Source organism: Nylanderia fulva, unplaced genomic scaffold, assembly GCF_048542155.1.
Source record: "Nylanderia fulva isolate GAGA-0341 unplaced genomic scaffold, ASM4854215v1 Scaffold18, whole genome shotgun sequence".
Lineage (NCBI taxonomy): Eukaryota > Metazoa > Arthropoda > Insecta > Hymenoptera > Formicidae > Nylanderia > Nylanderia fulva.
This window is the reverse complement of record NW_028190055.1, coordinates 668,564-680,640: the sequence shown is the minus strand read 5'-3', so window position 1 is coordinate 680,640 and position 12,077 is coordinate 668,564. Positions and strand designations below refer to the sequence as shown.

At 29.7% G+C, this 12,077-nt stretch overlaps 2 protein-coding genes and 1 non-coding gene across 8 annotated transcripts in view; 2 read left to right on the top strand and 1 right to left on the bottom strand.

The window, feature by feature from the left end:
• LOC114938412 (xaa-Pro aminopeptidase 1) overlaps positions 1 to 10,329 on the top strand; it is a 34,439-nt gene extending 24,110 nt beyond the window's left edge. For 2 of the 5 annotated variants that reach the window (XM_029312368.2, XM_029312367.2), the window contains exons 3-14: positions 4,862 to 5,085; positions 6,317 to 6,358; positions 7,001 to 7,180; positions 7,368 to 7,485; positions 7,563 to 7,941; positions 8,262 to 8,382; positions 8,505 to 8,868; positions 8,997 to 9,230; positions 9,325 to 9,479; positions 9,622 to 9,717; positions 9,827 to 10,058; positions 10,132 to 10,329. In XM_029312368.2, coding sequence (XP_029168201.1) covers positions 4,862 to 5,085; positions 6,317 to 6,358; positions 7,001 to 7,180; positions 7,368 to 7,485; positions 7,563 to 7,941; positions 8,262 to 8,382; positions 8,505 to 8,868; positions 8,997 to 9,230; positions 9,325 to 9,479; positions 9,622 to 9,717; positions 9,827 to 10,058; positions 10,132 to 10,154 — 2,168 coding nt within the window. In that variant the 3' untranslated portion in view covers positions 10,155 to 10,329. The remainder of the gene's footprint in view (positions 1 to 4,861; positions 5,086 to 6,316; positions 6,359 to 7,000; positions 7,181 to 7,367; positions 7,486 to 7,562; positions 7,942 to 8,261; positions 8,383 to 8,504; positions 8,869 to 8,996; positions 9,231 to 9,324; positions 9,480 to 9,621; positions 9,718 to 9,826; positions 10,059 to 10,131) is intronic. The other 3 variants (XM_029312369.2, XM_029312370.2, XM_029312371.2) reach the window with 3 other exon arrangements.
• TRNAA-AGC (transfer RNA alanine (anticodon AGC)) lies at positions 4,404 to 4,476 on the top strand. Its single transcript has one exon. It is a non-coding gene; the product is annotated as a tRNA-Ala (tRNA).
• Positions 10,288 to 12,035, bottom strand: LOC114938414 (NADH dehydrogenase [ubiquinone] 1 alpha subcomplex assembly factor 4). 2 transcript variants are annotated; one of them, XM_029312372.2, is made up of 5 exons: positions 11,957 to 12,035; positions 11,551 to 11,711; positions 11,335 to 11,426; positions 10,565 to 10,781; positions 10,288 to 10,480 (listed from the first exon to the last, which is right to left on the bottom strand). In XM_029312372.2, exons 2-5 carry the CDS (start codon positions 11,693 to 11,695, stop codon positions 10,338 to 10,340), a joined length of 597 nt encoding a protein of 198 aa, XP_029168205.1. In that variant the 5' UTR covers positions 11,696 to 11,711; positions 11,957 to 12,035; the 3' UTR covers positions 10,288 to 10,337. The 2 variants fall into 2 exon arrangements, with proteins under 2 accessions (XP_029168205.1, XP_029168207.1); XM_029312374.2 differs by having other exon boundaries at positions 11,828 to 12,001.
• Between the last annotated feature and the right edge of the window lie 42 nt (positions 12,036 to 12,077).

Below are 12,077 nucleotides of genomic sequence, written 5' to 3'. Positions count from 1 at the left end.
CATATATTATTATTATTGATATATATATATTAACACGGTATTATCACATAACATCTCTTTTTCTTTAGAATCACATAATTTCTCTTTTTCTATAAACTTATGTTAAAACAGACGTGAAGTCATATATGCATTTATTTATCACTATAGCATCATTAGCGTCATATACTTCTGCGTTTATATATATAATTAGCAAAATTCTATCATCAATGTATCATCAGACTATCTCGACAGAATGCAAGTTTAATGTAAATGCGAGGCTGGTCAATATGTATTCTAATTGAATTTCTGCTGTCAAACTGCTGACAGGACTGCTAACATTTTACTTACTAGGAGACTAGCGATGAATGAAAGGAAGAGACTCGGCCTGCGAGATGCAGGCAACTGGTCCACAGGCACAAGATGAAATCACGACGAGTTCTTACGGATTATGCGAGCCTGTTCAATAGATGCTAAAGATCATCTCGAGGAACAGTTCGGTCTCATAGCATCTCGATCATCTCTCTCCCTGCACGTCATTCAATATTGGACACACGATTCGTACAATGAGATATATCTGTACCAATATGAGATAAAGGTCAAAATTATCCGATAGATATTATAAGTGTCTGAAAATGTTGCAATCTTCGATAAAAATTCCTTTTTAGGAAACTTAATATGCATAAATATTTATATAATATATATTTGCATATAAATATTATTACTGCATAATAATTAAATGTTAGATAACTTATATATGAATAGACATCACTATATATAATTGACCGACGTTTCACGGAATATATATGTACCTTATTATCGAAGATATTATTAGATTCATTATCAAATTGTTCGTTTATTTATGTGAGATTTTTACTTAAAAAATGCAGTCTCGCAAATATAATAATTTCATCCTCACAATGACATATATATAGTATAGCATCAAGCTTTGGTCTAACAATAAGTAAATTTATACCAATATGAGATAACAAAAGGCAAAATTATTCGAAAGATAAGGCATTAAATGCCTGAAGATGTTGCAATCTTCGATGATATAATTTATCTTTAGAAATTCACTATGCATAAATATTTATATATAATATATATTCGCATATATAAATATTATTATTACTGCCTAATAATTAAATATTAGATATTCACGAATAAATGTAGGTATCGCTATAACTGACGAATTCAGTGATATGATCAGAGTTTCACAGAATATAATACCTTATTATCGAGGAGTATTAGATTCATTATCAAAGTACTCGTTTATTTATATGAGATTTTTATTTAAAACATTTTGACAAATGTGACAATTATTTCACCCTCACGACATATACATATAACGTCGAGCGTTGGCTAAGTAAATCGATACGAAAATACACATATTCGCGGCGAATATGTGTTCGAGATATATAAACCCCGGCCATTGCGCCGGCTGTGGAACCCTTTCAACTCTTCGTCGTGCTGCCAGCCGGATCGGCTAGAAGCACGAAAGTGAGTGGTGAACAAATGGTAGATCGACAGCGGCAACGTGGTACCAACTAAGAAGGCGAATCGCTTCGGCCTCGTCAGGTTCACCCTCCGTAATACCTGGCGAAAAACTTGCCTCCTCGCCATGCGCTTTCGCGACATTGACTCGTTGCATATCTCTCTCTCTCTCTCTCCGGGTTTCCTTCCTTGAAGCCGGCTTCCCCTCTATTCGAGAGTAACCGGAGCTTCATGATAGCCTGGTGCCTTCGGGACAGTAAAGCGAGTGGCGAACCAATAGTCGCGAGCAAAGGCGAGACAAGAGAAGCATTCACGAAATTAAGTGTGAAGCAGCAAAGGATAAATCCGGCGCGTGATACGGAATTATTATTTTAATAGTGTTTATATTTTTAGATACTTTGGTCACAGAGAACGGATTAGATTGTGTGATAACTTCATAAATGTTTGTCATAAATATACTCGTATATTTTTATCGTGTAATAATTGTGATCTAAGATACATGAATATAATGCAAAATAATCTTATACCTATTATTCTCTTTCTTTTGATTAGAAATTGATATGCAACATATTGGTTAAAAACATATGCATTTTATTACTTATATTATTCTTATACAATTATTGTAAGTTTATCACATTTATATGACGGAGAAAAAAGAGAGAAACAATTACTTTATAATTTATTAGCAACAAAGATTTGGAAAATATTTATTATTAACTGCTCAGCATTGCCATATTTGTGATTTATTATTTTCACGCAGCTTATTGAAATAAGAATATTATAGAATAAAATGATACATGAAGAGAGTCAATGGGATGACCACTGATATTTATCAAGTTGACATAATTATAGATGCGTAACAAGCAAATTGTGAAATGCTCGGAATAACTCAATATCTGAACCAATATTATTCAATAATCTATGAAAAAGAATAATTATCTTCTATTATTTCTATGGTTGTTATAAATAGGATAGAAACATATTGAGTTGAAGCATTTGCCTTTTTTTTCGTCTGATGAGAAAAGAAACAATACGATATTTTATTGTAAGTTGACATCCTTCGTCTTCTCATGTGGCTATAAATTTATTGTAAAAAAAAAATGTAACGTTGAAAATTATTTGATCAACGACTTGTGTTCTACATACTATTTCGTTGCACGTATACAACACAATGGAATTTCTTTTCTCCGAATGGCATGTCTTCCTCTCAACTAGACCAAGTTAAGAGGCTAAGGAGATATTCGTAAATATCAAATTAAGTAACAAGAGGAATGAGCAATGTAACCTTTACAGCATGCGGGAAAATTATAGAGAAAATTACCAAGCTGAAAATTGTAAGGTTACATTGGAGTAAAACTTTCCTACTGCACGCTCCTACTTCCCTAGTAATATATTTAATATTACTTGATGTTTACGTTAAATTATTAAATTAAACAATACGCTGACCTAGTTACGGTCGCATTAATGATAAAATACGCGAAAGTATACATGATCTCTCGCTCGAATTATATTCGATCTATTCTTCGCATTCATTTAGAAAATTGATTTCTTATCCCGAATACGATGATACACGGATGTATCTCTTCGCGGAAGGATAAATTCGATGAAAAACAAAGAAAGCGAGAAAAAATAAACTAGAGCGAATTTGATTGATTTGGCATATATATATATATATATATATTATATATATAAATATATATATAAATATAACTTGTGTTACTTGTAAGACGACGGTGAAGGTTCAATACACATGTAACGATCAAAACGTGCGTTTCGGGACGATTAAACTCCAAGTTCGATATGCTTTCCTGGTACGCAAGCACCACTTAGCACACCCTCTGGATTCCCATAGGACGTAGACTATATGTAACGGAAATCAAGCTAGTTCCGGTCGACTAAATTAATTCGCACGAGTAGCGTTGCACCGTTCATTGTCCATTGTATGAAAAGGATCACAGATCTATAGAGGAACTTATGTACCATTGTTATGTCACTTGAATGAAATATTCTAATTTGCCAGATAAGTTTATAATGATATTTTAGCTCGTACATTTTTCCGAATCAATTAATTTGATTGCTCTTCGAAGTTTGAACTTTTATTATATATAGATAATCTTTGACAAGATATTTATTAGACAGCAATATATATCGTTCTGTTTTTAATTTGTATCCATTAACTATTTATTTTGCTTGTATTTCTTATATACTATTATGTGTGCATTATACATATTAACTATAAATATATTTTATATTTAATATACGTATTTAAATTAATATACATATATATAATATATAATTTATATGTAGTGCAGTTTTGTTCGAATGATATACTACAAAGAGCATATTGAATCATTATATTGATATTATTCATGATTTGATCATCGTTAAACAGTTACGATTTATTTCTCTATAAAAAAATATTAAATTTATATTTTCTTTTAGGATAATTTTACACATACAGATGTATACATATATACTTGAATACACATACTTAAAATAACTTAATCTTTCAACGGATTCACAAAATTATAAAATGCTTGAATGAAAAAATATATTAAAATTATTTATTTTCGACAATTTATTTATATGTAGACAAAATTTTTAATAATTATTTTTTCAACGTCAAATCTAATTTGTTGTATATTGTCGCGTATGCTTAGCAAAATATTTCCGGATTATTCAAAAATTATTTCTCATTATTTTTTGATAGATTAAAAATTTTTAAGATCTATTTTTCAACAAATTTATTAACTAAATATAATTTATAATTTTTAATTATGTTATAATTTATTCGTACAATTATCTTGGTATTTATGTGAAGCATGCAGTTATATTTCGCACAATTAAATTTGAGACAAAAAATAAATTGATTTATTTATAATTTATATAGTCAACTCCAAATCAATACTTATTAGAAATACTCTTTTGACAAGGGGGGCGTAGCTCAGATGGTAGAGCGCTCGCTTAGCATGCGAGAGGTACCGGGATCGATACCCGGCGCCTCCAACCCTATTTTTTGAATAAAATTTAAGCATTATATTTTACTATTTTGTACTCTACAGATGCTACAGACAATGTTACACCTATGTAATATATTTATTTTATCTTTTTTTAAACTTATTATTTTTCTATAGCCAAAATATTACATGTTCCTTCATAGTTTTTTGCTATTTATTTTCTATTTTATATAAATATCAATTCCAAATAAAGTTTATTCACTAAAAAGAATGATTTTTGAGACTTGGTTAACAATTAACTCAAAATCGAATTCAATCATGTCCATTTTTCTACATATCGTCAAAGCACCTTGTAATTGAAATGTATATATATATTAATATATTTCTCTCGTGCTATTTTTTGTCAAAAAAGTAAGAAGATTTGTCTGACGCAGAATTAACGAGAGCCGATACCAGCGATTTGTCAAAGCCAGAATACAACTATAATGGCGCCAAAAGATTGTATTGCCCCTTGAATGCTTATATCGAAAATCAACCGGTTAATCGATATGACAGTTCTCTCCGATTGAGACAACTGAGATCCGAGATGGTTCGTGTAACCGCAGTTCAAGGGCCAGCACTTGATGGCTACATCGTTACTTCGGATGACGAGCATCAAGTGAGTTCTATCCTGCCATCAACGTAATTAAATTAACTAATTATACTTTATTCATTTAGCGATCTGTTTGTACATATCTTAGAAATTGACGTCTACATTCACAGAAAAAACAGTATCCTTGAAAGAATGCAAATATGCCTTGATTCAAGTATATTTTATCCTTCCCAGCAAACACCGATATATAATTGTTACATTGCTATAATAAAACGGAATATAACAGGTAATATAACGTGTACGTTACATGTAACATCCATGTTAGTTGTAATTTCCCACTTATAGATGTAACATTTTAATATAACATATATTACATTGTAGTTATATTGTAATTATATACCAAATAGCACATTGATGTATTGATAAGTCAGTGCTATCTTGGGATATAATGACAATATAACTACAATGTAATATATGTAATATTAAAAATGTTACATTTATGAGTGGGAAATTACAACTAACATATACGTTACATGTAACATGCTTGAGTATATAACATTTATATACTGTGTTTACTGGGTTATAATAGCGCCAAATATAAATAATTTTGGATGAAGGATAATTTATCCTTAAAACAAAGTGGCAAAATATTCTTGGTTGAAGCTGAAATTTACTTATAAGTATTGCAAGGACAAGTGACAAGTAAGCATCGGATATAAGCGGTACTTTCAAGTATTTGTTTTCAGCATATAACGATTTTTAAAACAAGAATATATCTTAAGGATAAAATATACTTCCCACAAACTTATTTATTATTAAGGCAAATGAACATTTGTGATTACAAAGAGCATTATATGCTTAAATCAATCAAATAGCGTTCAAGAATAAAAATATACTTGAATCAGGGATTCCTTTTTTTTTGTGTAGAATTAATTATATTAATTAATTAATATCTCAATTAGTTATAGAGAAGCATATAGAGTGCGAGATAGCAATTATCACGATCGATTATTTTTACTGCTATTTATAAGAATAGAAAAATCGATTATAATGACTGCTAGAGATTTATTTAAATTCATTAATTTAATATTGTTTATTATAACATTGCATTTGATAAATTATAAACTGTTTGTATCGCAAATCGATGCACATTAATAATAGTAATACACATATATTTATAGACTAGATTAAATCGGCTCATTAGTAATAACATCAATATATGAATATGCATTGACAATTAATGTACATATAATATATATGCTAAAATGTCTTTTCTCTTATTGTGTTTAAATTTCAGACAGTGAGTTTCGTTTCTCACGGCCGTGAAGGCCCTTTAGAGGTATATTTGCATGTACAATATTTGATGGTTTCTTTTAGTATTAAAAGTAATACTTTGCATAACTACAGCTTTGACTGATATTAACTCTGTATTTGTTTAAAAAATTGTATGGTTTTGATGCAGTGTTTAGTTTTTTAAATCCGTATTTTCCAACGAGAAAGATTTCAGTAATTTTAAAGTTTAACAGTGATTTTTTTAAGTCACGATATAAAAAAACAACAAGTATATGACAACAATATTGTTCTAAATATTGAAAAATAAAATTATAAAGATTTAAAATATCTCTATCGCTCAAAAGTTAAAAACACCTAATAATTTTTAAAGAAAATATTTATTTTAAGAAAAACAATTTTCTTTTGAAATAAAATTAATATTATAAAATACTCTAAATTTTTTAGTGATAATATAATATGTATATTTGTATTTATATACCAATAACGTATACTTAAATTTTAATTTTTATTGATGACAAAACGATTAAAGGACATCGATTTAAACTGAAATATTGATTTTGACATATTTTAATGCTTATTGATTAGAATTTTTTTCAAAATACTATTTACAATTAATATTAATGATTTCCTGTTTATTCATATATATCTTTATAGTTTATATTAATACCTTTTTAATTTTTTTATACAGAGTGAAGTCGTGGATCCGCATGATATGAGAAAAGAGTTTCTTACTGGATTTTATGGAAGTGCTGGAGATGCTATTGTCACTCTAAACAAGGCAATACTTTGGACTGATGGCCGATATCATATTCAAGCCGACCATCAGCTGGACTGTAACTGGAGTTTAATGAAACAAGGTGAAAATGAGGTGAGTAAATTAATTCAAGTTAAAAAAAAAAAATATATATATATATATATATATATATATATATATATATTGTATATATACATATAATATGAGAATATATTGTTTTCTTTTTTCCTTCTTTTCCTTTTCTCCTTTCAAAACATTCAAGAGCTTTAAAACATTAAAAATACTTTTCCATTAATTTCAGGTACCAACAGTAACAGATTGGTTAATACACGAGTTTCAAAATCAGTCGGAAATACGTATCGGTGCTAATCCGAAATTAATATCTGCATTTATGTGGGAAATATGGGAAAACGAATTAGGTAAGGATCTCTTAGATAAGCCTTTTTGCTGAATTGATTTTTTTTCGTACAACTAACGCGATCCTATACATGTTCAGTGAATTCATCCATAAGATTGGTCGCAGTCCATAACGACCTGGTGGATTTGATCTGGCAGGTGGACCGGCCCGAATATAATCCGCATGCGGCGTACCCGTTGACAGACGAATACTCCGGTAAACCATGGCAAGAGAAAATTCAGAGTGTCCGGCTGGAGATGGAATTATCATCAGCCGACGCATTTGTCGTCACCGCTTTGGATGAGATAGCATGGCTCTTCAACATTCGTGGCTACGATTTACCGCACACACCTGTCTTAAGAGCCTACGCGATTATCACTCAAGAATCTCTGCATTTATATGCGCCGCGACATAAGATCCTACGGTCCGTCGACATACATCTGAAAACCGACTCCTGCTTTCACGCAAATTGCGTCAAGTAAGTGTGTGAAAGATGAAGATACTAATATATATATATATATATATATATATATATATATATATATATCATTGGAGTGATATAAACTCCAAAAGGATAGATAATGACACAAATTAAGATCGATGATTAACTAGTATAACTTTATGTTTTTAATTTTTTTTTAATTTAATTTTTAAGAAAATTAAAAAAACTTGTATTTTTTCTTGTCTTGCAATAATATTGCAAAATCAAAGTTTTATAACTTCAAATCTTATAAATTGATAATAGTCCCTTATTAATAAAAGCAAATTCATAATAATGATCGAGTATTATCGTTATAGATGGCACAATTACACAGACATTTGGTATGATTTGAAGACCATGTCTCAAGCCTGGAATACAGTGTGGCTTCCATCGCCTTATGGCTATACATTGGGTGCGTCCAAAGAAATATATAATTCTGTAAGTGTAATAAAGACAATAGGTTTATTTTGAATATTAAAATAAGAACGCAATCAAATTTCAAATCAGTAATTTCAAATATATACTTAATATGTATAAAAATACATAGAATTTTTTTGCAGATTCCACCAGAAAAAAGATTGGCTAAGCCTTCACCTGTAATCGATTTACGAGCAGAAAAAAACAAAGTTGAAGTGGCAGGTATGAGAAGATCTCACCTAAGGGATGCCGTAGCTATGTGCGATTTTCTAGCTTATATGGAAGAACAATATGAATTGGATTCCGAAGGATGGGACGAAATGCAAGTGGCGAGAGTGGTTAATGAATTCCGTTACGAACAAAATAACAACAAGGGCATCTCTTTCCCGACAATCGTGGGATATGGTTCGCATGCCGCTTTACCGCATTATGAACCAATTAATTTGACCAATACTAAAATCGGAACCACATCCACGTTAGTGATTGATTCCGGAGGACAATACTTGGGTACGAAATTCCAAGTTTTTTTAATTCTGCTTTGTTAGAAGTAACTTTTGTTAATTTGATCGAGATAGGCTCAAAGAATCATAAGACATGATGTGTGTAAAAAAGCATGAAATAAAATTATGTGGCAGATGGTACCACTGATGTGACAAGAACTCTACATTTCGGAGTGCCGACCGATGAGCAAAAAAAAGCTTATACCAGAGTATTAATCGGATCGATCGAATTATCGTCTTTGATCTTTCCCAATGATGTGACAACAAATCATTTGGATGTTATTGCACGGAGACCTTTGTGGAGTATCGGTTACAATTACATGCATGGAACTAGTCACGGAATCGGTCATTTCTCTTCAGTTCACGAATGTTCGTATAATCAAGTTTCTATAAAATAATTGCTTCACAAAAATATTAAATATGATTGATGAAAGCCATTCTAATGGAACAATACACATTATAGCGCCTATTTATATACAATATGGATGCGGGAACTCAGCATGTGCTCTTAAATTGAAGCCAGGATTCTTCCTATCAAATGAACCAGGATATTACAAAGAAGGCGATTTTGGAATTCGTTTGGAAAATATACTTGAAGTTATTCCAGCTAGCAAATTGGTACATTTTAATATATTCTTACTTGTGTTATATCCTGTATACTATTTATATATAGCAACAACTTTATCAATATATTTCATACATTTAATAATATAATTGTGAATTATTAGTTGCTAAGTTATAATTGTCGATTGTGTTTTAGACTCATAATGGGAAAAAATTCCTCAAATTTAAAGACATTACTTTGGTTCCTTATGAATCAAAACTTATTGACTTCAGTATGCTTACTCCATTGCATGTAGGTCTTAAATGCATTAGTCTAATTGTAAAACTACTGAGTTTATACATTATTATAAGAAACATAAAAAGTAACAAATGTTATATTAACACGTCTGTGTTATACACAGCGACGTTGGCTAAATAATTACAATAAACGTATACGGGAAGAAGTAGGTGCAGAATTGAAAAAAAAATTAAAAATGAAAGCATTTTACTGGATGATGATGAAGACTATGACCATTCCCGAAACAAGTTTAGATAACCAGGATTTTTTTCCTGATTATTCTCACTCGATGTCGTCTACTATTAGACAATTCCACATCTTGGTTGTGATTGTTGCAGTTTATCATACCATAGCAAGTAAACAATATTCAAATAACATATTTTTATGATTTTTATCGATATAAAAATAATATATAAATTTTTATTGCAGATTGCATAAGAATGTGTAATTAATCTGGAAAACATTTACTTTCCGAATATTTTAACATGCGTACGCGTTGTGAAATTTTTTTACTATAAAATATACATCATTTCTTAAGTGTTGATATATTGGATATTGTATAATTGTATTTAAGAAAAATTCGCATATATATAAATAATCTTTAATAAATTATTTTTCTATATACAATGTTTATATTACTCTTTTTTTTTTAGAAGTTCCTTTCTCTTTTTTTCCTCTACTGCTTGGTCGATCATATCTTGTATTGGATCTTCCAATTTATCGTTACTCATGTCTGCCGTCGCAGTTTTATAAAGTTTAAAATGTTTCAATATATCATCTAAAAAGATTCAAAGATAGAAATTTTATATTAATAAGTATTAATAAGTATTAAATTTTCCTAAAAAAAATTAATGCTACATACCTACTATTTTCTTATCAATTTTATATCCAGCAGCTATGTGTTCACTGTTATATGTTACAGGATCATGTTGATGATCCCAAATAAATTGCATAGCCTGCTTCATAGAGCACTTTCCTACAGGAATCATTGTAGGTTCATAAAAATCAAATATGAATTCATCTGGTGCATGTCTATTCTGAGGTAAAGATCTTGATTCTTTCGTTGGTTCAATTACTTTCTAAATAAGAAATTGCAAAACTTTATATTTTTACTTGATAAATTATTTCCATGTTTTTCTTTTAATGGATGATTCTCAACTATAGTCATGTTGAATTATGGTGTTAAAAATCATATGAGTTTTATTCTTGCAAAATGTATTGAAATAAACAAGCTTTTTTTAATTAAATCATTTTTGCTGGACTTTTGAATTGATTACAAGATGATCGACAAAATTTACAACTATTTATTAATTTATGAATCAGAGAATTTTGTATTTTACTAATTCACATTATTGAACACGAGAGTAATCTCATTCAAAAACATTTCAATGTATTTTATAAGAATAAAACCCATATTTTTCACTTCTGACATTACAATTCAATATGCAGTGACACAAAAACCTTCATAATAAAGAAAAACTTATCAATAAAGTTTAAATATTTGTTTATAAAAGTTGAAGTAAAAATCACTTTGATATATTTGGACATAGAACTTATTTCAAATAAATATACCTAATATATCAAGATTAAATATTAAAATCCAAGAATACAAATTTAAAATATAGCACTCACTTCTGGATCTGTCGATGTTACAAAAACGTCTTTCAAACGTTGATCCAATTGCATATTTTTTTGATAATGTTCTTTCAGGAAATTTGGATTTACTAAAAGAAAAAAAAACAAAAGAATTACATAACAAACCTGGAAGAGAATATCAAAGTTGTGCGATTTGTAAATCGTAATTTTCAATTACGATATGTCATGAATATTGCAACAACGAACATTTACCTTTGTCTGCGAATTTTTTTTGTTTTTCCGCATATGCATATTGAGGTGCGGGTACAGGCTTCTCTCGAGATATGATTCTTTCAGCACGATTTGCGATATTGAACGTGCGAATAGGTCGTGTTAACAAAGAGTAAACTTTTCCCATTGTCGAAGCAGTATATCTAAATGAAGAAATAAATTATTCGATATCATACAAAGTGTATAAATACCAAAGACGATGAATCATAAATTATAATTTCATAACATAAAGTTATCATAAATCTTAAACGTGACGTACAAGCTATAAATCAAAAAATTCGAAGCACATAGTTAATAATGCTTGGTAATAATGCTCAAAAGTTTGAAACACAACGTGCAATATTAAAATTATGTTCTTAATATCTTATGTAGGTTAGAAATGTAATACATGTCTGAGAATCTCGCCGAAGAGAAAAAAAATTGAGCCTGGTTCGGTGTGTTCAATAATCCGACATTAGGATACTTTCGTCGTTTGGATAATTTTAATGACAAAATTAGCGGACCAATCG